The sequence below is a fragment of the Manis pentadactyla genome, chromosome 3, assembly GCF_030020395.1.
Source record: "Manis pentadactyla isolate mManPen7 chromosome 3, mManPen7.hap1, whole genome shotgun sequence".
Lineage (NCBI taxonomy): Eukaryota > Metazoa > Chordata > Mammalia > Pholidota > Manidae > Manis > Manis pentadactyla.
Window position 1 is genome coordinate 45,579,780 of NC_080021.1, and position 26,093 is coordinate 45,605,872.

The 26,093-nt window shown below is 36.5% G+C and overlaps 1 protein-coding gene across 14 annotated transcripts in view; it reads right to left on the reverse strand.

Annotated features, from left to right (window-relative positions):
• ESRP1 (epithelial splicing regulatory protein 1) overlaps positions 1-26,093 on the reverse strand; it is a 56,003-nt gene that overhangs the window by 13,579 nt on the left and 16,331 nt on the right. For 4 of the 14 annotated variants that reach the window (XM_036875220.2, XM_036875205.2, XM_036875240.2 and 1 more), the window contains exons 7-13: positions 24,929-25,039; positions 24,680-24,812; positions 24,538-24,580; positions 20,379-20,680; positions 17,613-17,831; positions 15,168-15,366; positions 11,810-11,978 (exon numbers count right to left, since the gene is read on the reverse strand). In XM_036875220.2, the coding sequence (XP_036731115.2) occupies positions 11,810-11,978; positions 15,168-15,366; positions 17,613-17,831; positions 20,379-20,680; positions 24,538-24,580; positions 24,680-24,812; positions 24,929-25,039 (1,176 nt within the window). Of the gene's footprint in view, positions 1-10,287; positions 10,341-11,809; positions 11,979-15,167; positions 15,367-17,612; positions 17,832-20,378; positions 20,681-24,537; positions 24,581-24,679; positions 24,813-24,928; positions 25,040-26,093 lie in introns of all 14 variants that reach the window. The other 10 variants (XM_036875179.2, XM_036875212.2, XM_036875130.2 and 7 more) reach the window with 6 other exon arrangements.

The window sequence follows — 26,093 nt, forward strand, 5'->3', positions numbered from 1 at the left end:
ACTTGTTTGCATGGTAGAGTCACTTAGAGAGATTTTTACAGCCTTCTCTGTGGACTAAAAGTCAAGCTAGGTGCAATTGTGAGAGGAGAGAAAGAGAGAATGCTGCATTTTAGGTCTGAGTAGGAATGTAACCATTATTCAGCCACACTCCTCATTCTTACAGTCATGGAAACAGAAACTAAGAGTTAAGTCATTTCCCAAAGGTCACACAACCAGTTAGCTCTTTACCATATCAGAAGAACTACCCAGATACTCAACTCCAGGTTCAATGCTATCTCCCATCAAACCACCATTCATTCATTCAAAGACAATATTTGCTCATGTCCAAGGCCTAATAGATACTAATTCTCAAAGACCATCAAGAGTTCATGTATTTCATTCAGTTACTCAAATTTTCCACACTGGATATGAAAGTCAGATCACTGTCACAGTATAAAACTACTTCCACGACTCTGTCCTGGCATGCTCTATTCCTTTTGCAAAAGATCTCCTTATAGATGCAAGGATGGTACAACATTCGAAAATCCATCAACATCATCCACCACATCAACAAAAAGAAAGACAAAAACCACATGATCATCTCCATAGATGCTGAAAAAGCATTCGATAAAATTCAACATCCATTCATGATAAAAACTCTCAACAAAATGGGTATAGAGGGCAAGTACCTCAACATAATAAAGGCCATATATGATAAACCCACAGCCAACATCATGCTGAACAGCGAAAAGCTGAAAGCTTTTCCTCTGCGATCGGGAACAAGACAGGGATGCCCACTATCCCCACTGTTATTCCACATAGTACTGGAGGTCCTAGCCACGGCAATCAGACAAAACAAAGAAATACAAGGAATCCAGATTGGTAAAGAAGAAGTTAAACTGTCACTATTTGCAGATGACATGATATTGTACATAAAAAACCCTAAAGACTCCACTCCAAAACTACTAGAACTGATATCGGGATTCAGCAAAGTTGCAGGATACAAAATTAACACACAGAAATCTGTGGCTTTCCTATACACTAACAATAAACTAATAGAAAGAGAAATCAGGAAGACCATTCCATTCACAATAGCATCAAAAATAATAAAATACCTAGGAATAAACCTAACCAAGGAAGTGAAAGACCTATACCCTGAAAACTATAAGACACTCTCTTAAAAGAAATTAAAGAGGTCACTAACAAATGGAAACTAATCCCATGCTCTTGGCTAGGAAGAATTAATATCGTCAAAATGGCCATCCTGCCCAAAGCAATATACAGATTCGATGCAATCCCTATCAAATCACCAACAGCTTTCTTCAATGAACTGAAACAAATAATTCAAAAATTCATATGGAAACACCAAAGACCCTGAATAGCTAAAGCAATCCTGAGAAGGAAGAATAAAGGGGGGATCTCACTTCCCAACTTCAAGCTCTACTACAAAGCCATAGTAATCAAGACAATTTGGTACTGGCACAAGAACAGAGCCACAGACCAATGGAACAGACTAGAGACTCCAAACATTAACCCAAACATATATGGTCAACTAATATTTGATAAAGGAGCCAAGGACATACAATGGGGAAATGACAGTCTCTTCAACAGATGGTGCTGGCAAAACTGGACAGCTACATGTAAGAGAATGAAACTGGATCACTGTCTAACCCCATACACAAAAGTAAATTTGAAATGGGTCAAAGACTTGAATGTAAGTCATGAAACCATAAAACTCTTAGAAAAAAACATAGGCAAAAATCTCTTAGACATAAACATGAGTGACCTCTTCTTGAACATATCTCCCCGGGCAAGGGAAATAAATGCAAAAATGAACAAATGGGACTATATCAAGCTGAAAAGCTTCTGTACAGCAAAGGACACCATCAATAGAACAAAAAGGTATCCTACAGTATGGGAGAATATATTCGAAAATGACAGATTCGATAAAGGCTTGACATCCAAAATATATAAAGAGCTCACACACCTCAACAAACAAAAAGCAAATAATCCAATTAAAAAATGGGCAGAGAAGCTGAACAGACAGTTCTCCAAAGAAGAAATTCAGATGGCCAACAGACACATGAAAAGATGCTCCACATCGCTTGTCATCAGAGAAATGCAAATTAAAACCACAATGAGATATCATCTCACACCAGTAAGGATGGCTACCATCCTAAAGACAAAGAACAACAAATGTTGGCAAGGTTGTGGAGAAAGGGGAACCCTCCTACACTGCTGGTGGGAATGTAAATTAGTTCAACCATTATGGAAAGCAGTATGGAGGTTCCTCAAAATGCTCAAAATAGAAGTACCATTTGACCCAGGAATTCCACTTCTAGGAATTTACCCTAAGAACGCTGCAGCCCAGTTTGAAAAAGACAGATGCACCCCTATGTTTATAGTAGCACTGTTTACAATAGCCAAGAAATGGAAGCAACGTAAGAGTCCATCAGTAGATGAATGGATAAAGAAGATGTGGTACATATACACAATGGAATATTATTCAGCCATAAGAAGAAAACAAATCCTAACATTTGCAACAACATGGATGGAGCTAGAGGGTATTATGCTCAGTGAAATAAGCCAAGCAGAGAAAGACAAGTACCAAATGATTTCACTCATCTGTGGAGTATAAGAACAAAGGAAAAACTGAAGGAACAAAACAGCAGCAGACTCACAGAGTCCAAGAATGGACTAACAGTTACCAAAGGGAAAGGGACTGGGGAGAATGGGAGGGAAGGGAGAGATAAGGGCATGGAAGAAGAAAGGGGGTATTACGATTAGCATGTATAATATGGGGAGGGCTGTGCAACACAGAGAAGACAAGTAGTGATTCTACAACATCTTACTATGCTGATGGATAATGACTGTAATGGGGTTTGTGGGGGGGACTTGGTGAAGGGGGGACCCTAGTAAACATAACGTTCTTCATGTAATTGTAGATTAATGATAACAAAAGCAAAAAAAAATTAACCTTAAAAAAAAATAAATAAAAGATATATACCCTTCTATGTTTATTGCAACATTATTTACAATGACCAAGATATGGAAACACCCATTGATAGATTGATAGATAGAAGTGACTCTACCATGCAAACAAGTTGAGGATCACTGTTTTTGGAGACTTAAAATGTTAAGGGCAACTGATGTCAAGTAACCTTTTCAGACTGCACGTTGTAAAATGATGAAGTAGAATGATGGTCATACAAATACATCATCTACCAATCTTGTTGAAAACTACAAGACATTGTTAATAAATTAAATCTCATAAATAAACGGAGACAGCCCATGTTCATAAACAGAAGATGTAATACTGTTAAAATGGCAACACATTCTAAACCCACCTAGAGATTTAATGCAATAGATTTCAAAATCCTTTTTTGCAGATATCAATGAAATGGAGCGTAAAACATTTGTGGGAATGCAAAGGAACCAGAATAGCCTGACTCTCTTGAAAGTGAACAACAAAGGAAGATATACATTTCCTAAATTCAAAACTTACTACAAAACTACAGTAATCAAGATGTTGTAGTACTCCTATACAGGTAGGCAATGATCAATGGAATAGAATTCAAGGTCAGAAATAAACTCTCACATTTATGGTCTATTGATTTTTTAAAATTGAAATACACAATTGATATACAATATATTGTTTTCAGGTGTTCAACAATGATTCAAGAATTACATACATTACTAAATGTAAGTATGGTTACCATCTGTCAACAAAGTTATTACAATACTGAATATATTCCCTACCATACTTTCATCCCCATGACTGACTTACTTAATAATTAGAAGTTTGTACCTCTTTATCCTGTTCACCTATTTTATCCATCCCTCACTCTCTACCCCTATGGCAACCACCAGTCAGTTCTCTGTGTTTAGCAATCTATTTGTTTTGCTTGCTTGTTCACCCGTTTTCTATTTTAGATTCTACATATAAATGAAATTACACAGTATTTGTCTTTCTCTTCTCTCAGCATAATACCCTCTAGGTCCATCCATGTTGTCACAAATGGCAAGATTTCCCCCTTTTTTTTATAGAGTAATATTCTTTTGTATGTATGTATCATATCTTTTTTATCCATTGACCTATCAATGGGTGTTTCCTTATCTTGGCTATTGTAAATAATGTTGCAATAAACATAGGAATGTATATATCTTTTCTATACATACATCTATATATATATATATATCTATATATCTTCTCTGTGAACTATCTATATATCTTTTCTAACTAGTGATTTTGTTTTCTTTGGGTAAATTCCCAGAAATGCAATTAGTGGGTCATATGGTCAGTTGATTTTTGACAAGGGTTCCATGACAATTCAATGAGTAAAGAATAGGCTTCAATAAACCATGCTGGAATGATCGAATACCTACATGCCAAAGGATGAACTTAGACTTCTACTTCACACTATATAAAAAAATTAATTCACAATGAATAATATACCTAAACATAAGAGCTAAAACTGAAAAATTTTTGTAAGAACATATAGTAGCAAATCTTCAAGGTGTTAGATTATAATATATTAGATTATGTAACAAAAGTGTTAAGTGAGAAAAGAAAAATAGATAAATTGGACTTCATCAAAATTTATAACTTTTCCTTTAAAGAAAACCCATCAAGACAATGAAATGACAACCCCTGAATGGGAAAAAATACAAAGAAATTTTACAACTAAAAAGCATTTGCATTATGGTAGTGGTTTAGAGAATAAGGAATTCAAGCAGAAATTTTCTAACCTTACTCCAAATTAGAGCACAAGAAGAGCTGCCCATCAAAACCAGACTATACCAGTAACTCATCCTAATCTTTATGTTCAATCCTTAGGCACTGTTTTTCATTCTTATCTCCATTATACTTTAGTTTTCAGACTCTCAAATGCCAGTATTTATCAATGTCTCTTGCATACATGGTATCAATAATGTAACTTCTACTCCAAAGTTAAAACTGATAGGATATAAAGGAACCAAAGGGTTAGGGCTAAATAAGCAAGTCAATGTAATACTGAATGCAAAGGTTCTACAGTGTTGGCAAGACTGTACCACAGCACATAAACTAACAAGGAGACTGCATTCGAGCTGTGTAAAAAACGCTGTTGTGATTGCCTGAACAAAGAATGAGGGGAGGTGAGAGGTATCAGGATGAAAAAATTAGCATGAGAGGGGCTTTTCCCTAAGGTTTATGCTCAGAAAACTGCTAGAGCACCATAGCTGTAAAGACATTACTTATGGCTACTTACTAAGCTGTCCTGAGATGGTGTTAAGAAACTGCTGAATGAATCACAGGAGTGAATGTATTATAAAGCCATTGAAGACTTCCTCCACTGCAGTACTCCATGTCCTCTCAGGTTCGGTTGCCAGACTAACCAAACACTTCTTCCTATCTTATGTTTCCCCAGTTCTTAATGTGTATCATTAATTTTATAATATTCAATATATCCTAATAAGTCATAAAAAATTCTCTGCAGAACAGGGGAAGATATATGAGAATTCTGGGGACCAGGAAGCCTACCACATCAGAACTCTCATAAAAAAAAACATGATTTTAAACAAGCCTCATAATACCCTTCCTTCATTCAATTGCAAATTACTAAATGTTGGTAACACAAATTAGTGTTATCAGGTGACATTCCAAAATAGAGGTAATCATAATGTGACAATATCGATAATTTAGGAACTTGTATTTTTCTCGAGAGAAGAGAGGATCAAAGCATTATCTATCTTGTTAGAGCAACAGATTAAGTGAAAAGAAGATTAAAGAACTGTGTTCTCCCTTCTGGATGAGTCATAACACATCACCATAGGGAACACTGAGAAGTCCTGTAAAGATTATCTGGTTTTTAACAGCCTTGTAAAATTACCACAGCCTTTTTATTAACCTTCATTAACACCCCTAGTGTTACAAAGATCATACATTTGCAAAATAACTGGGAAAATATGTTTTAATCCTAGCAAGTGTAAAGGCTGAAGTCAATTTTCATGTAGGAAATTTTTTAACTACATATTTTCATCTGAACTCAGCAATATGAAGGTTATTTTCAGTATTATTTGTGAATTTAATACTGCCCATGACTACTACATCTGGATCCTGGATTTCTGCTAGCTCTCTTAAAGGCTAGACAAATCTGTGCATGTGCATCTACCTACCTCTTAGAGAAAGGTTAAGCAATAGATACAAGAACACTTTGCAATGAATAAAGAAATCTTCCAAGAATCTTTCAGCTAAGTAGTCAGCAAATGTGCATATTGTCAAAAAAGTTTGATAACTAAACCTAAACTTACTCCAGTTACATCAAAGATTATAAAATATAACCCCCTAAACTACAGTTATGATTAATGTTCCAAATACACAGCGACAGACTGCTTACTCAAAACAAAGCAAAAACAGCTTCCACAAAGCCCCATTTTTAAGACTGAATCCTATACTAGCAACTTTGAAGTAATCTTCTTGTCCCATTCAAAGTACAAAATAACATAACAGATCCTTACATGTTTAGGAAAAAATGACATTTTTTAAAGTAGCATTTTGATCAAGTATCTAGAAACCAGAAGCAAAATGCACTATGATCCATGGACATTTTGTGCTCCCTGGCAAAGGGACAAGATTAACAAAGATAAAATTACAAAAGACAGAACCACACTCACAAGTTATTTTTGAAGATATTTTTTGGTCCCTTTTAAAAATGGACTCTTGTCTTGTTGAATAGGAATAGAGAACACCGGAAAGGACAAATATGAGCAAGCAGTCTGACTCCATCACGCCCTTCCCCACCCCTCAAATCAGAATCTTTCTCTAGAAGCAATCTGGTCCAGCTTCTTGGTTATTATTAAATATTTTTCCAGAGACAATTCATTATTATTCTTCATTTAAATGGAAAATATTTCCCAATAAAGCCATTTTGCTCTTGGTGGAAAAAAAAAAAGAGGACGTAGTTGAAAAGACCATATGTTATGTATGTTATATATACAGTAAAGAAAAATCAAAATCAAAAGTCATTAATCTGTATTGTTAAATAAAATCCAGACAAATGTCTATTCTTCCCTCAGGGCCTTCTTCAATGTAATGTTTTAAAGATATACCAAGGAAACGTTCAAGTAGGGCAATGAGGCAAAATATGGTTATTTTGCTTATTATGTTTGGCATATGTGTTTTATTAAGTTCTTCTGCTTTAACTAAAGTCATTAGTACTTTAATAACATGCTTAATTTAAAGATATATTTGGCGTATAAATAGCAGGTGAAAGAAATGGTGTCTAGGTTTTATGCTTTAAAATGTTCTGGGGTAAAACAAATAGATGAAACAAAATTAGCAAGATATTGATATTGTTACAGTTGGGTAATAGTATTCTCTTAACCTGTATTTGAAAATTTCTTTAATACAGATTTTTAAAAATTATCCTTGAAAACAGCATACATAAAATCATCCCAATTTTGAAAAAATTTTAAAAAAAATTATGCAATGTTAAAAAGAATTTTAAGGATATCTGCATTTTAATTCCCTGAACTGCTGCTCATAATATGAATAAGGTCTTTAGCAAACGACTATTTCTTTCATGAAAGCTATACTGAATCCTCACTGAGTGGTAGTAGAGAGTGAACTGCCCTGAGCAGTTCTTGCTTAAATCATTTAGAAATATTCAAATTAAAAAACCTGAGAGTTGTAATCATTCTCAACAAGAATTATGACACTCTTCCATTATTGTAGCATCACTTGATATTGCATTATTGCAATATTTTAATATCATTTCATTATTCTTAGTTTGCATTTGTGGAAATCTATATTTAAGTTGTAGAAACAACTTTTTTTTAAGCCAAGAAAAATATAACTGTATATTAAAGATATTATTTTATCTTTTTTTCAGGGTCCTGTCTTTCAACAATTACGAAGTAAACTGGTTGCTGCTATTGGAAAAACTAGGTAAAGTGTATATGGGCTCTCTCTGTACTGTTACAATTGCAGGTGAACCTACACTCTCAAAAATTCAATTAAAAAAAAGTAAGCTGGAACAGGAAAGCTAAGTGTTGAAAATACAAAATACAGGCATCTCTTAGAGGATAGGTATTATCTGGTTCAAGTGCAAAGAATTCCAGAACATATGTAATAACACTATGCAACAAACCAAACACTGTAAAGTGTTTCAATATTATTAAATATACATATTCACTGCTTAGGTAGAAATAAGATGACTTTATAAGAAATGGTTATCCCAAGGAAAAAAGCATTCCCCCCACCATAAACCTTTCACATGGATACACAAGTAAAAAGCATCATTCATGAATAAAGTCAAAAATCCCTTGCCCTCTTTTGATTCAAGGTGATATTTAAGAATCAGCATGTTTCTCACCTGTGCTACAACTCTGATGCCCAAGAGAATATTCTAAGAAAACTGAGAGGTCAGAATAAAGGATAGAACTTTATGTAGTGGGAAGAACAGGTATGTTATAACTGAGTTTTGAGTGATCAGTAGGGTGAGCATGAACATATAACTCCTTCTCATTTTTTTGTACCCTAGGCTATGCTCTGGGATACTGGGTAACTCAAACCCTTTTCCAAGGGGGGCGGGAAGGAAAAAAAAAAGAAAAGGTCCATAAGCAGAAAATCACGTATACTTTTATTCCACTTGCTCTTCAAGCTGCTGTTGTCACAGCTACACATTTACACTGCTAAAAACTCATTTGACGATAACCAAAAATCCAGTTTTTGGTTCATGTTTTCTCCCTAAGTGATCCTCATGTAACCCACATCCTTATGATGAAATAAACTATATTCTCACAGCACTACCCACTATAGTTTATCTTCAAATTTTTAAATATACCAAGTTAGAAGAGAATGCCCTCCACACGAAGGAGGCCTTTGAAATCACAGACTTCGCACAGGGACAAATTCTAAACCAAAAAGCAGAAAGAGTCCACGTTTTTGAATCCTAATATTCCCAACAGGTCTCACACAGAATACTAACAGTTTGCTCAGTTAAATTCCAAGTTAAAAACAGTTAAAAACTAATCACCTTTTTCTTGAGGGGCATGATTTTAAAAATCTGCAAAACACATTAGCATCTTAACATTAAACTGAAGTCAAACTGACAAATTTCCTAACAAAGGAGGGAATTAAAATTTTTTAATTTGAAAAGAGACAAATTCCAGAATTTTTATTAATATCCTTATTTAGCCTCACATATGCTATACCTCAGACACTCCTATTTATCAGGTAATAGGCCAAAATATACTTGAACACTTACAAAACAGTTTTCAATAGCTTTAAATGCCTTTAGTCACATCAAGTTAGAGATTAACGGTATTCTGCCAAAACTAAAATATTTTACTGTTTTTGGAATTTGATTTTTATATTATTCTAAATTTCACAGTAAAAATAAGAGCATATCCCAATGTTTGGAGACTGTGCCTTTGTGGGTAATTTCACCAGCACTAGGGAAATGCAGATTAAAATAACCATACACTTAGGGGTTATTTAGGGGTACTAATTTACATATAATACATATGAACTTCAATTTAAAAATTCCACTTCTATGAAATAGTTGTACAAAAATATTAGAAAATATTTAAGGATCCGTACAAGCTTTGTTTAATAGAGAAAAAACAGCTGTCTAAAAATAAGGGAATTGTTAAATGATGATATATTTTCATTTTGGGGACATAATGTGGAAGTTTTAAGTTGAGGTCAATATATAAATATCCCTTAGGTAAGATGTAAATGACATACTGTCAAGTCAAAAAAAGGAGCAAGTGGGCAGTACATGTTAAGTATGCCACATTACTTAGAAGTACACACATATGTCTATGTTACCAAATAGTGGCTATTTCTGGACTTGGAGGTGTATAAAATGGGAATCTACTTTTACCAACTACACTTCCATGCTCTAAGATTTAATAATGAGGCCTTTATAAACTTTAAAACTACTAGTAGAAAAAAATTGACCAATTATTCTTGTCTTTGGGACTTCAAGACTTGAGTTCCCACCTTACTGTGACAGACACTGTTTCTAAGAGATTCCTTCTTTTAAGAGTGTCCAGAGAGCAAGTCAATGGTGGAATTGGATACTCTGAAAATGTACTGTAGGCAAAGAAACTACACCAGGCACCCAGAGGCATAATGCATTCCACCCCTGACATTCTAATGGCGTAAGAAAGGTAGACAAAGATCTTTCTTATAACCAGAGCCCACTACCAGCAAGTGATGGTCACAGGGTCCAGAGAAGGTGACAGGTTGGGAATGGGCTAAGTCCCTGACACAGTACTCAACCATGAACAATTTACTCATGCTTCAGAGCCTTTTCATACCTTCAAAAGATGGCCAGCTGACAATTAGCATGGTTTCCTCCCTATTCTTCTTCCTCAGTAGAATAAAGAATATTTTCAATAGCATTAATGAATGTTAAAAAAATTCCTAACACGATAAAGCAAATGTAATTAATAGTGACTACAAGATTCCAAAGTCTTGCTCCCTACTGGGAAACTACAGATGGGAAGAAAAATACAACAAGACATTGCAATTGTGGGGATCAGATAGGTTACTTCCAGGTCACTCATCAAAAACCTTTCATACTGGTGGATGTAGTCAAAATATTTAATCTAAATGTCTTGGGAAGAAAAAACAAGGCCTGGTATAATTTTTTAAATTGAGCAATTTGGTTGTGCCAAAATAAAATTTTTGTTTTAATGAAGTGAACTGGTTATGGGCTTTTTAAAATTTTTTTAAAATTTTTTAAATTTTTAAAAGAAAACCAAGAATGAGAGGTCATTATTATATATTCAAGTTAGAATCACTGGCAATCAGACCGGGAAGGGACTCCAAAAACTTGGCAACTCCCATCACTTTATAAGAACTAGGAAGTTTAAGTGACTTGCTCTGGTTAAAAGAGATGAGACTAAAACTCAGGTCTTCCAACTTCCAGACTAACAACTTTCTCTCCAACTTACCTTGCTGCCTCCCAGAAATTAAGCACAACTAAAAAGAATCAGATTTAAAATGCTAGATCTAATAAAGTACCAAATAATCTCATTCTAGGCTTGTCAGTACAGATTTAGGAGGGGAAGAAGAAAGGCCCTATAAAATTTAAAAATAGTTTTTATTTATTGTGGGACATAGGAATTCATGCTACTTAAAAATATAAATGTTCTCCGAAGAAAAACTGAAGGAACAAAACAGCAGCACAATCACAGAACCCAAGAATGGACTAACAGTTACCAAAGGGAAAGAGACTGGGGAGGATGGGAGGGAAGGGAGGGATAAGGGCGGGGAAAAGAAAGGAGGCATTACGATTAGCATGTATAATGTTGGGGGGGGGCACTTGCAGGTTCTGTGCAACACAGAGAAGACAAGTAGTGATTCTACAGCATCTTACTAAGCTGATGGACAGTGACTGTAATGGGGTATGTGGGAGGGACTTGGGGTAGGGGGGAGCCTAGTAAACATAATGTTCTTCATGTAATTGTAGATTAATGATACCAAAATATATATATGTTCTCATTATGGATTTCCCAGTTTTTTAAATCCATTCACATGACACTGCCACACTACTACAATGATTACAATGCTACTTACTTAAGGCCCTGAGATAGAAGGAAAAAAGGATAGTTGTACACACAGGTAATGTAAAAAAAGATCATGTTGTCAGTATATGGTTAAAAGACGAACTTATTTCAGTTTATGTTGAAACAACCTTCTTGGTCAGAGAGATATGACAGAAGCTATTGCCTGCCATGCTAACCTTCAATATGGCAGACAATATTCTTTTGTGAACTCAGGCACTGGCTATCAAAGGAGTCCTTTGTTTCTGTCCCTCTTCCACCAGAATCTTACCTGGGATAGTATGCTGTGTAGTTCATGAAGAGTTGAGTGCCTGCTGGGTAGTATGCGGTGGAGGGCTGCAGTGCTCGTGGATTCAAAAGCACAGAGGGCTGATAAATGGCAGCTTCCGTAGGAATAACTGCCGCAGGAGCTGGAAATGTGTAGGAGGGAGGAGACAGGCCTAAATAAGCAGAGAGAGAGACTTTGAGACATTTCTAACAGCTGATATGTGTGTGCTAGTACTAAAGCTTTAAGGTTACCACCCCACACACACATTTTAAAGAGAGAACAGTTCTTTATGCTGCCCCAAGCAACCTCCTTTTGATTTTACAGATAACACCTAGAAGTAATCTCAAATCTCACACTCCAAACTTAAGAACCATTCTTAATCTGAAATTTGGAAAAATCAGTAACAAATGGACTTTTAAGTCTTCGTAACATGTGACCTTTTCCCCCAACTCCTGAGTCCCAGTTACCATAAACTAACTGCTTTGAGGAAATATGGAACTCACATTTAATAAAACCTCAATGTCAGAGCTGGCTTTTCTGGGGTTTTTTTGAGAGCTATACTGCTATTTCATCTTGTTACCTACTCTTACAGCAGCAGATGAAAACTGCTATGATAAAACACTATTCATATATTATGCCAAAGCACAGAGTGTACCACAATGAACTGACCTAAAAGGAGATTAACTCTGCCATTTCTACCTAAAGGCAACCCAGAAGATGAGCTAATCTACATCTTCAGACCTATAAAAGAAACAATCCAGCCTGGGAAATAACCCAGAAAAAATATATGTGCAAGTCTGAGAGTCAGCTGATAAAAAGCTGACTCAGTTTAAATAGAAGTAGAAAGGATGAAATTCCCTTGTCTTCTAGTTATTCAACATCTCCCAGGCCCAGTAACTCACTTAAATTGGACCAACTGCTGGACACGAGCTTGCTGGCCACATGTGGAATGAACAACTATACAACCCATTTGCACCCAACAGAAGAGAGAACTGAGAGGTTGCCCGAATCTGCAGTCTCTGGCTTTAATTTTCACACCCAGAACCACCTTATATATTTTGCAAATAGCAGAGGCCCAAGGGATAACTTTTCACAAGAAAATCCCTATGTTCTTTTGCTCTTCTTATGAGTTTCTGCATGTCTATGGCGATGAGTAAAAGAGTCAGGAGAATATGGGTATATGAGCCAAAGACCAACATAGTGATCTCATATTGAGCAGGACGAGACACCTCAATCATATAGAAAATTATAAAGCCTGTGCCCATATCCTGCTTTCAAAACTATCAAGCAATTCATTATACAACAGTGCTTCATGCCAGTAAGACAGGCATATATAGTAGGTATAAGTCTGTTCTGCCTCAAAGAAGGGTAGAAATTTGATAACCGAATAGATTAGGCTGCTCAGCTATGGGTACTCCTCAAATGAAAGGGCAGCTATTCTTATATTCCTAAAAGAGAATCAGATGTGTATATTCAGATTAGAAAAATGGAGTTAACCTTAAAATGTTCAACTTTTTGAAAACATTAAAATTTCAACAATTTAAAGCTTAAAACTTTAAAACAGACATCACCATTTCTTTCTCAAATTCAAGAAGAAACTCCTCAGTGAAGAATAACCAATCACTATTTATAAGTGATTATAATATATTTATAATTTAAATAGTGATAACTATTTATAATTGGTTATAAGAATAACCAATAACCAAGGATTGCTTCAGTCCTTGAGATTAGGTCAAAAACACATACAACTTCTTTAAGTGTTTCTGGTTGCTGTATAAACAGGCAATCACCTGAAGGAGTTGGCAGGAACCTGTCCAGTAGAACAGGCATAACATGTATATACTGGAATTGATTTTTTTTTTGGCAATGAGTAAACTCTTCCACTAGTCAAATGACAAGTGGCCAAATCTGAGTTTAATTTTTTGGAAAATATTGAAAGTAAAGATATGGAAACCTATTTTTTATGGGGGAAAATGCATTTTAATTTTTTTCTATTATTTTTAGGGCTCGTGAGAGGAAAGGGGAAGAAATTACAGTCTTATGAAGAAAGTCTGTAATGGTCAGTGTTCTACCAGAAAGAGAAGGAAAAAGCTATTACAGCAGAAGAATCTGGGTTACACATCGAGAAATTCCCTTATTTCACAATGCTTGACAGATAGATCAACACTAAAGGAAATCGTAAAAGTTACTAACATTATCAGTGGTTTATGGACAGAATACATATGAATAAGATTTAAGATATCCACTTAAACCCCATCATAAATTTTCAAAACTTGATAATCATTAGTGATCAACTCTTATTCACCAACAGCAAGCAGCAGATAAATGGAATATTAGCATTTAGGAATTCCAAGGGGAAAAAAGGATTAAGCCCCACTGAATGTTCTACAAATACTTTAGCAAGTAGGTTTATTGGTACAGATCCCTCTTTACTAGGAAGTGACATCCTAACACTCCCCATTTTACTGGAATCAAGCACATAACCCAGTTTACTTTCTTAGTTATCTTTGGACTTTATTCCAGGTATTCCAAGTGCTACCTTCTTTAAACATACTCAACACGCCTCCTAACAAGGTATGTTTTATTCAAGTGGAAACTATATAAAAAAGATTCAAGTTTTAATGCAGATCCCCAAATGTTCCATAGTCACTAACCAGACTTGGTCTCCAGACTAAAGGGCTTATTCCTCTCATATAGGATTCCAGATGGCTTGCACCCAGGTGCCAATGAGCAAGAGCATGGCTTGAAATTAAGCACTGATCCTGCGATCCAATGGGAACGTTGGCTAATTTATTTACGCATTTACATGTACATATATTTTTTACGAACTTGCTCTTTCCAGATATCCTGGAGAGCAAGAGAATGCTCCCCAAGTTATCCTTTTCAAAAAAGTACTTAATACTCAAAAAATTAAAAATGCAAAATGGGTATCAAATCACCCACCTGAAAAAAGAAAAAAAAAGCTTAATGTGTTAAAGAAAGAAGAAAAATATAAAAGAGAAGAAAAAGGATCCAGCCATACTTATTTTACTTTTAAATGCGTATTAAAATATCTACATAGCCAGGTTGCCTCCCAGAGTCAGTGCTTATCTTGAGCACACTAAGCTTCAGAAATCAAGTGCTTATCACTGGAAAAGCAAGAATATAATTTGAAAGGAGGTGTTTGCAGCATCTCTAATTATGGGTGTCCACAACCAGGGACTTAAATGATTACCAGATACTACAGATTTAAGGAGGGAAAGCCTTATATAACCACCTCACCTGCCTCAGAAAGAACCAGGGGCACAGAAAGTTATGAAAGCAGCTTAAGCACCTACCAGCATACAGCGTAGAATAGCGCCAAGACCCAAGAAAAACTTACATGGTAACTTACATGGCGGTGGGGATAAGCCATTTCGATTTAAAGTGCCCCCCATTAACACAAAGTTCATCTCCTCAGCTGAACACTGAAAGACTTCAACATATCTGTCCTTCATGGTTTTTTTATGACACTTCTGTGCAGCCATAAATGCTCTGTCCGCAGACTTCATCTGGATAAAGGCATCTCCTGATGGGCGGCCCTGAGTGTGTGGGGGAAGAATAAAAACAAAAGGAGACTGTCTCCTTCAACAAGGAAATGGTTGCTTACAAAACATGCAAAGTGACAATCACCCATAGTATAGACATTTTAGCCACAAAATCTGGGTGACAGTGTGGTCTACTGAAATCTGACTTGCATTTCATCACCTAATCACCAGAATGGCCCACAAAACCTTGAAGAAACAGTTTTGAGAGCTCACAGCTGAAAGTGATCCTTTTGGGTTTCTATTAATTAGTATCAGATTTACAGGGTTTTGAAAGGGTCTCCTTGTGATTGTGGTTTTAAAGTATAGGATTGTATATTGGGGTTTTTCCTTTCTGAAAAATCCGATTAAATCTTATTTGATTGAGTAAAGCTATTCACAGAACCAGTATCAGAGCTTTATGTATCCTCCTACAGGAAACTGGACGAACCAGTGTTCTCTTTTGGCTCTCAGTGCTGTCTATCTCTAACCCATCTCATCCCTTTCCCTTCTCCCTGAAGCCTGGATTAGAATGTGGCTTGGGGATTGGGAGAAGGGGTAAGTAATTAGAAGTTGTGATGCACAGTGAAGACTGGTGAGGGTTGTTATCAGCCTTGCTTGGCAGTTTTTCTCTCACCTGTTCCCTTGCACCTCCACTTTAAACTTTGGTGAAAAAGGTGTTGATAGACATTTCCTCTATTACTAGTAGCTTGCTAAAAATCTTACCTTAAACCAAGTTGGTAGATTTCCGTTCCATAAAACCAGAAACACCTTAGTTTTATTTGGCATGGACATTTTACAGGGGACAAAAAGGCACAACTAGCTTATAAGATTCCTTTCGTATTTCATGGACTTCCTTAAAAGTCCCTAAGCGCAAATTATGACCATGCAAGTTACCATCAGAGTTATCATACCAGGGAAATTAGGGATACCAGGGAAACCCAGTCCAAGATGAAAACCTAACATCTTCTAGGCAGCTAAGAGCTTGTCTGTCATTAAAGAAGCATTTCTCCAAGTGCAATCACCATAGGTCACGTGGGTCAGTGAGAGGCAAATCTGTCTACTTTTGTTAATCAAAGAGTAATATTAGCCCCTAGGTTATTAGAAATGGTGACTCAAAGAGAAACCAAACAGTTCCCTGGTGGTGTTGAATTGTGGGAAATTTTATTCAAAAAGATTCCCACCAATGAAGCATGCTGAGACGGTACCTTGTCAGATAAAAAGTTGCACAGCTTAACATTGATGTAAGAGTCAGGATGAACATGTGCTGGTGAAAAAACCAAGCAGGGGTTCAAGATGTTTTCTGATTCCTCATCCCCAATGACATGCACTCTCCAGCAAGACAGGATGATGGTTATGAATATAACCAAATCTCCATGGGAGAAGAGAAAGTGGGAAGCTAGCAATGTGGGAAAACATTGGTATTTCCAATACAGACATATTCAACCCATAATGCTCAGAAAAATCTTATTTTCAAACTTAATACAACTTTGCTTTTAATAAAGAGCTTCAAAATTGTAATTAGAACTACTTGGTTTATGGGATTTTAGAATGCTGCCATGTTTATGATAGCACAAAATATTGGCAAATTATCCAACAGCTAGTATGACTAATTTTATTTAAACAAAAATCAAGGGATATCAAGCCAGGAACTACTTTTAGTATACACAGAATACATACTTATATACCATAACAAGTTGGTTACATTTCGATAAAGGCTTCTCAACAATTAATGCATTTGAGTGGCTGTTATGACCACATACTGTTGTAGGTGGGACAGATCCAAGTCTTCAGTGAGTTTACACTACTGAATGTGGTCTGATGCCTAACATATATATATGAAATAAAATAAGCCATTTTGAAACAGTCTATGGATACAGAGTACTCTGCAACACAGACATGCTCATTGGTTTACATGTTGCCCAGGAATGCTTTCACACTGCCTCAGATTTGCAGAGTCCAGTACGTAATGGCAAAATGTTTTATCAGACTGAATGTATGTCTCTTACCTGATGATATTGATAATTTGATGGATATATGTAATGATGGAATTCGAGCTGAATTTAAATTACCTTGCTAATGAAAGCATTATTTCTGGAGTTCATTTTGAAGACCTCTTAACATTTACAGTTAAATCTTTCCTTAAAGACTACACAGCTGATGAACATTTGTAACATTTCTCATTTTCTTTTTTTAATTGGAAGAGAGCCTTTGATAATCAGAAAGAATAAACAAATCAGTTTTTCAATAATCATCTTTCTTACCTGGTGATTCAATACCATGTGAACCCCGTGAGTTCGAATATCTGTGGAAAACTCCCCCAGAAAGTCGAGGATGTCCTCAATCGTGGCAGCATATGGAAGACCTCGAAGGCGTATACAGTCTCTAATGTTTGTAGGGGGCACAAATTGCTGAGGTAGTACCGGAATAATGGGAGGGGTTGGAAGTGGAATAAGAGGGGCCGAAGAGAATCGATTCAGCACCTGTACTCAAAGCAAAACAGAAGTGATTTAGATCCTTGCTATTCTAAGGCTGCCTGCAGCCCAGCCCTGGCTGGTCTCTTAGAAATGCACCATCTCAGCTGCACCCCAGGCCTAGTAAATATGAACCTGCATTAACAAGATCCCAGGTGACTGAGAAGCATATTAAAAATTGAGAAGCACTCATAGAGAAAGTCAAATGCATGCTGAGGCATTCACTACATACAACTCAACTGCTTAGATTGAGGACTTGTCTACTGGACAAATGCATCACCATGTACCTTGACACAAATATCCTTAAAGTCTGCTGCTTTTACAAAAATCTGGACATAATGCTAAATGTGGACTTTCACAGCAATCTATTAGATTTCCTTTCACTAAGTAGAGTGTTCCCTTTAATAATGTCTTCACATTCTACCTCCAAACCCAAGAAATAGAATGAACCAGCAAAGAAACCAATAGGGTAAACAATGACTCTGGACTATATTAAAATATAATGCACTTTAATAATGTTGCATAAAGCACAAGAAAGTTGGCTGGATAATACAAAACTGAATGAAATCACTGTGACCATAAGAATAATCTCATTTAGTTTCCATGTGAATCTGAGTCAGTTGCAAGACAGAGGATCTTCAGACAACTTCTAAATTTGTGGAATTCAGCTATCTTGCTAATGAATGAGACGTCAGGTACATTTTGGAGAAAGGCAAACACATATTACAAGGTTCTTATCTACTTTTGCCTTAGTTTAGAACATGCCTATCAGTTCGCATTACTGAGGTCCTTGTGCAAACACTACGTGTGGCATCTCTAGGTTTTTTGAACTTAACACTGTAGCCTGTATCATCCCATAAACTGAAAATATAGATTGAACCCACCCCCAAATTTGCCCTAACCTCCTCACTCACCTCCTGTTCAGTTGCTGCCTAAATAAGAGGTAACAAAAATCAAAGAACCAACATAACACAGCCAAAGAAATTGCATGACAGAGACAACAAGACTTCTAAAAATTATACAATCCAGACACAGCACAAACATTAGGGATGAACACGAATAAAAAGTCAATGTGGTTATAGACAAGCTCAGGACAGGAAACAGTTATGCACCTCACAGTACTTGCTAAAGAGCAGACAAAATCTATTGAATGAAGTGATTATTAGTAATGAAAAGACAACAACGCAGAGCCTATGACTAGTTCAACATTTGTTAAATAGATCAGCAGGCATGAGGGGTGCCGAGGAAAATCATCCATAACCAAAACCCCCTTAAGATAAAGTCACATAGGGGCAGTGTGCTCTGCACACAAATAACACAGTTGCTGAGACTTGGGGCAGTCCATTCTAGGCCATGATTCTTTAAAACCATTCTTCTAATTAAATATCTAAACTCTTTATTTTTCCCCCCTCTAGTTTGGAATGGGTATATTTAAAGTTTGAAGCCTCAAGCATGTCTGGCATATTCTAGAGATTCTGAATTGATGATACATATTTTTAAAAAGATACAGAATTTAAACTGCAATTACGTTTAGGGCTCAAGAGAACTAGTAAAATAGGATGCAAACCTAACTTAAAACTTTGCCTATATTTATTCTAGGTATAAAATATCATCTTGGTATCCTACCAGGAAAAAGGTTCTTTTTAACTTTGGGCAATTATTTTAAATCACAATATACCATAGGCTTTGCAGCAGCTAGATGAAATAATTTTCTAAACTCATAGAAATAATAGTACAATGTCCTAATTCCCTGTAAATAAGATCGAAGTAATCACTAAAGTGACTGTTCTGCTACGGACCTAAAGTAGAGTTGAGTTGAAGAGTCATGCCCCGCAGTCTACATAATTCCAGTTACAAAGGAAATGCAAACTGACCCCTTAAGAAGAGGAATTTTCAGCTGGCTGTGTCAAGAAAAACAGCCAAAAGGGCTGAGACCCTACAGATGGTTCCATGCCTGGATTTTAGGACATTCTGGGGAACTGATTCCCCCATCTGTGGCTCAAAATCAACTTTGAATTCTGAAAGGTAGTAACAGGAAAAGAGCACCTTACACTGTCAGAAATAAATTTCGTAAGACATTAAAACCCTTAAGAGCTCACCTAACTCTAAAGAAATCAACCAGTTCTAAAGAAACCAATCAGAAATTGAGAGTTTTATAAGCATGTCTATCTAGAAATTTCTTCTAGTAGGGGGGGAAAAAACTAACCCAAATGTATAATAGAATTTCTAAATAAATTATACTTCTCCATGAGACATAGTATTAAAGTGAAATTTTTTAGAGATGAGTGAAATACATAGCCAAGATATGTAGTTTTTAAACAATATAAAAGTGTGTCTGTCTATAGCAGTATTCCAGTTACATAAAAATACATATTTTTTCTGTGTGCATAAAAGATAATAGTGGCTATATTTTGGTTATGGAATGAGATTTTTTTTAAATGCACTTATACTTTTTGTATTTTTCAAGTTTTACTGGAACACGATGAATAATGTAGGATTCTTTTCAGAAAGAACAGAAATTCATACAAAGCCGCTAACATGCTCTTGAAAACCAACCTGCTGAACTTCAGCTGCTGTGCTCCTGAAGAGTTCAATATATCTTTTACCCAGCAAGTCCTTGTGCTTCCTCAATGCGTTCTGTGCATATTCCTCACAGGCAAACAGGACAAAAGCATCCCCTGTTGGCCTACCGTCTGGGTAGGTTACAAAGAGGATGCCTTCCTTCCCCCCTGTGATGGGGCAATGCTGTCCAAAGAAGGCCACTACTTCATCAGCTGTGGCCGTGAAAGGGAGGCCCCGCATGCGGACAATGACTTGGTTTTCCTTGGACAGAAACTGGGCTACCTCATTGGATGTACCTAGGGAAAGCAAACACCAGGGAGCATGGGGAGAAATGGTTAAGATGTCAATTTTCCCAAATTTAAAAAAATAAAATTCTTGGCAATGTCTTGAGTTAACAATTTAAATCCACATTCCCCATGAACTCATAACATCCCAGGGATTGAAGTTCTCTTCCCATAAATTTGAGACTTACCCCCTACCACTATCATAAAACACCTCTCTTAACTTAGGAAGATTGCCAGACAATCAAATCATGGACCAACCATGGTATTTCTCTCATGGAGAGGTAGTAAGTCATCAGGGTCATGAAGGGCCTAAATCCAGGAGCTGGATAGAATGCTTGGGTCCAATCTTGGCTTTACCATTTACTAGAATATGACCTTAGTCAAGTTTAACCTGTGTTAAGTTTCTTGTCCATAAAATGGGGGTAAAATTACCTATACCTCATAAATAATTATGTCAGTTAAATAACTTACTACATTGTTGCATTCCTATACATTAATGATGAACTAGCAAAAAGAGAAATCAGGAAAAGAATCCCATTCACAATTGCATGAAAAAGAATAAAATACCTAGGAATTAACTAACCAAGGAAGTGAAAGATCTATACTCTGAAAACAAGACACTCATGAGAGAAATTAAAGAAGATACCAATAAATGGAAATATACCCCGTGCTCAAGGATAGGAAGAATTAATATTGTCAAAATGACCATCTTGCAATCTGCAGATTCAATGCAATCCCTATCAAAATACCAACAGCATTCTTCAATGAACTAGAGCAAATAGTCCTACAATTCATATGGAACCACAAAAGACCCCGAAAAGCCAAAGCAATCCTGAGAAGGAATAATAAATCCAGGGGGATTATGCTCCCCAACTATAAACTCTACTACAAAGCCACGTAATCAAGACAATTTGGTACCGGCACAAGAACAGACCCATAGACCAATGGAACAGACTAGAGAGCACAGATATAAACCCAATCATATAAGATCACTTAATATACAATAAAGGAGCCATAGACATACAATGGGGAAATGACAGCCTCTTCAACAGCTGGTGTTGGCAAAACTGGACAGCTACATGTAAGAGAATGAAACTGGATTATTGTCTAACCCTATACACAAAAGTAAACTCAAAATGGATCAAAGACATGAATATAAATCATGAAACCATCAAACTCCTAGAAAAAAACATACGCAAAAATCTCTTGGACATAAACATGAGCGACTTCTTCATAAATATATCTCCCTGCGCAAGGGAAACAAAAGCAGAAATGAACAAGTGGGACTATATCAAGCTGAAAACCTTCTGTACAGCAAAAGACACCACCAATAGAACAAAAAGGCACCCTACAGTATGGGAGAATATATTCATAAATGACAGATCCGATAAAGGCTTGACATCCAAAATATATAAAGAGCTCACGCACCTCAACAAACAAAATGCAAATAATCCAATTAAAAAATGGGCAGAGGATCTGAACAGACACTTCTCCAACGAAGAAATGCAGATGGCCAACAGACACATGAAAAGATGCTCCACATTGCTAGTCATCAGAGAAATGCAAATTAAAACCACAATGAGATATCAACTCACACCAGTAAGGAAGGTTACCATCCAAAAGACAAACAACAACAAATGTTGGTGAGCATGTGGAGAAAGGGGAACCCTCCTACACTGCTGGTGGGAATGTAAATTAGTTCAACCATTGTAGAAAGCAGTATGGAGGTTCCTCAAAAAGCTCAAATAGAAATACCATTTGACCCAGGAATTCCACTTCTAGGAATTTACCCTAAGAATGCAGTAGCCCAGTTTGAAAAAGACATATGCACCCCTATGTGTATCGCAGCACTATTTACAATAGTCAAGAAATGGAAGCAACCTAAGTGTCCATCAGTAGATGAATGGACAAAGAAGAGGTGGTACATATACACAATGGCATATTATTCAGCCATAAGAAGAAAACAAATCCTACCATTTGCAACAACATGGATGGAGCTAGAGGGTATTATGCTCACTGAAATAAGCCAGGGGGAGAAAAACAAATATCAAATGATTTCACTCATCTGTGGAGCACAAGAACAAAAGAAAAACTGAAGGAACAAAACAGCAGCAGACTCACAGAACCCAAGAATGGAGTAACAGTTACCAAAGGGAAAGGGATTGGGGAGGATGGGTGGGAAGGGAGGGATAAGGGGGAAAAAGGAGCATCACAATTAGCATGTATAATGCAGGGGGGGGCAGACCCAGGGAAGGCAGTATATACAGAGAAGACAAGTAGTGATTCTATAGCATCTTACTACACTGATGGACAGTGACTGTAATGGGGTATGTGGTGGGGACTTGATAATAGGGGGAGTCTAGTAATGGTGTTCATGTAATTATACATTAATGATAGCAAAAAAAAAAAACTTACTACATACAAGCCACTTTGATGATTTATTATTTTTCTGATTACTTTTTTACTAAAAAGGTTTCAAACATACTCAAGTAGAGAGAAGAATATAAAGAATATACTTGGCAGTCAGTTTCATCATTTATCAACATTCTGCCTAACATAAAGCATTTTGTGCAGTATTGCCATGCAGCAAATACTCAAATGCACATCCCTCAACCTCGTCTACTAGTAACATTTTCCCTTAAAAACAAATTATCATGCTGCCCACATACCATGAAATCCCATGCATTAATGTATTAGTTAACTTTGCCATCTGCAGTTTACACTGTTATGTACCAAGGAACCTCAGAACCACAGCAACTCCACACATACTATATCCCCAACCAATACCAAACACTGCTTTGAAACCTTGGAAACACTATCACATTTGAAGCTCTGAATTTGGAATTCTTGGTTTAATCTAAAGAAGTGCCAGAACAGAAATATACCAGCAAATTGTGCAAACTGGATGCTTTTACTGCAAGTTCTACAGCTGCAAAGATTCTCACTAGGGCTACATATAAAGCAGGGATACAAACATTCTTTGTATTTAAGTGAAAGTCACACAACTATATTTTGGCAATAGCCTCTTAAAAGGCCCACCCACATTCTTTGACTGAGCTGTCCCACTTTTCGAGAGTTATTTTAACAAGTGGCACATACAGAGATACAAAAATATTCCCTGCAACATACTTGAAGTGAAGACCAGAGATGTTTTTAAAAATGTATGGTACATATATTATCACATCGCAATTAACATTTAACAAAATTAAGTAACATAGGAAGATATTAATAATATACTAAAAGGAGAAAGGAAGTCATAAAGCAATATGAACAGAGCAATAGAAACTTACAAGTTATTATAAGTACAGAAGAAAATCTGCCAGACAGTCAACTAACCATTTCTTATACATCTGTTACTTTAAGGTTTTAACATTATGAATCATGCAAGAATTGGATAAAGGCTGTATCTGTTTCAATTTCTTTCTGACCACATACTGCAAACACTATATATATGAAAATATTAGAAGCCAGAGAGCTACCATGTTCCTGGCCACTAATGAGTTAAGAAAGTTTAAGAGAAAAACTAGAAGGTATGAACCAATTCCAAATATTCTAATATGGCTATTTGAAAGCAGTTTTCAGACTACTAATTTCTTTCAAGAACTACTACTTCCCTTTGTACATGACTTTATATGCCCCTGCCACCTTTGTATGGTAATATTTAACTACAGTTGGTTGACTCAAACCTTAGGGTAAATGTTGTATATTATACTCACTGATACTACTGGATATTTCTTCCTATTAAAAAAGAAATCACTTGCTATGTCTCACTGGGAAATAAAAGCCATTCATCACCCTATTCATCTACCCTTGGTATATAAGGAAATTTTAGATCTTTCTTATAGCCACATTATATAAAAGGCACTCACCACCAGCAATTTTAAGAAAATCTTCACCTGTTGCTTTGTAAACCTAAGAAAAGAAATGAAAGGGGCATTAAATATAGTTTCTGAACCTTCAAATGTTAATATTCATTCAAGCTGGCAAGGGTCTCAGGTCGTAAAGACATACCTCAATGTACCGGCTCCCCATGTGATGTTTGTGCCTCTGCAGTGCTAGGTCTCGGTGTTCCTCACTTACAAACCTAACTAGAGCTTCTCCATTCCTTCGCCCCTGCGCATTCAGACAAAGTGCTGCACCTCCCCTTTGAAAAGAATAGAACAGATGGCCGTAAGGGGGAAAAAATACAGTGAGGAAAGATGATGTGACACCCATTATCCTTTTGGGATTGTTAAGTAAAACAGATTCAAGAAAACCAACTTGGCAATATTGAGTCCTTTGAAGAATCTTGCAATATCTTGATCTGAAGATTGCCATGGTAAACCTCGAGCCCTGACGACAGTGTTGTCATCAATAAGTTCCATCTTGCTGCTGTGGATCAAGCAAAACTTCAGGTTGCACGATTAATGCTCTTAAGTCTGACCTATTACATGCTGCAAGACCATTTCATTTGCCTAGTTTGGTGTTCAGACAGTCTTGAATTACTGACTGATTTACTTCATTACATCAAATATTAACTGAGCATAGTTTTCTTAGTGGTTCACTATCAAAAGGCAGCTGCCTACACAGCTCCAACACAGCTAGGTGGCCCAGCAAACCACCTAACAGCTGAGCTCCTGCTTGCTTTCCACAAACTCAAAAGGACCTACAATCGATTGACAGGACATCAAGTTCACCCAACACCCTGACGGCCTGTAAGCGCAAGTATCCTGTAAGTTCCAAAGATAGGTTTAAATTCATTCTCAGATCTGACCAGTATACCAGTGGGATTTAAATTCAGTTTGACAGCAAAACTTAAGATAAAGCAGGCAATTAACCCACCTCAGGAAGGTGTGCATACGGTCAGAAATCTGCCATTTAAATCTCTCCCTATGAAACAAGGGAGCCATCACAGAGAGTACTTATGGAAATGCTTGGGAGTTCCCCCCCTTAGTGAGTCATTTGCAAATCACCTATTATCTATTTTAACACCTTTGATGTTCTATTCCTACCATAGTCATATTTTCAGTACTCCCAGACATTTTCCTAGTGAGTCACTTCTACAACTAAAGAGGCCTCCAAGTCTCTCTATGAGTGAAGGTGTCAGGAGTTTCTGTTCCCTCACTTAGCATCAGGCAATCACATGTAATTCACTACAATGATTTACAAACTTGACAGGTTCACCTGCGATCATAAACAGAGATACCACCATTTCATACTCCTCCCCAGTCATTCCCTTTGTTTCAGAGTAGAGGCTGATAGAACATATTTAAAATTATCTCAGTAAAAATCTTGTGAACTCTTCTAAAGCCTATGATTTTTCTTTTGGAAGTGTTCTAGTGAGAGGGTGGGCAGTTCAGAGAGGCTAAAATGAGAATCACAGACACAAACATATGATGTACTAGGGATTTAAATATTTCATTAAAGTTTAATCCCAAACCCAAGT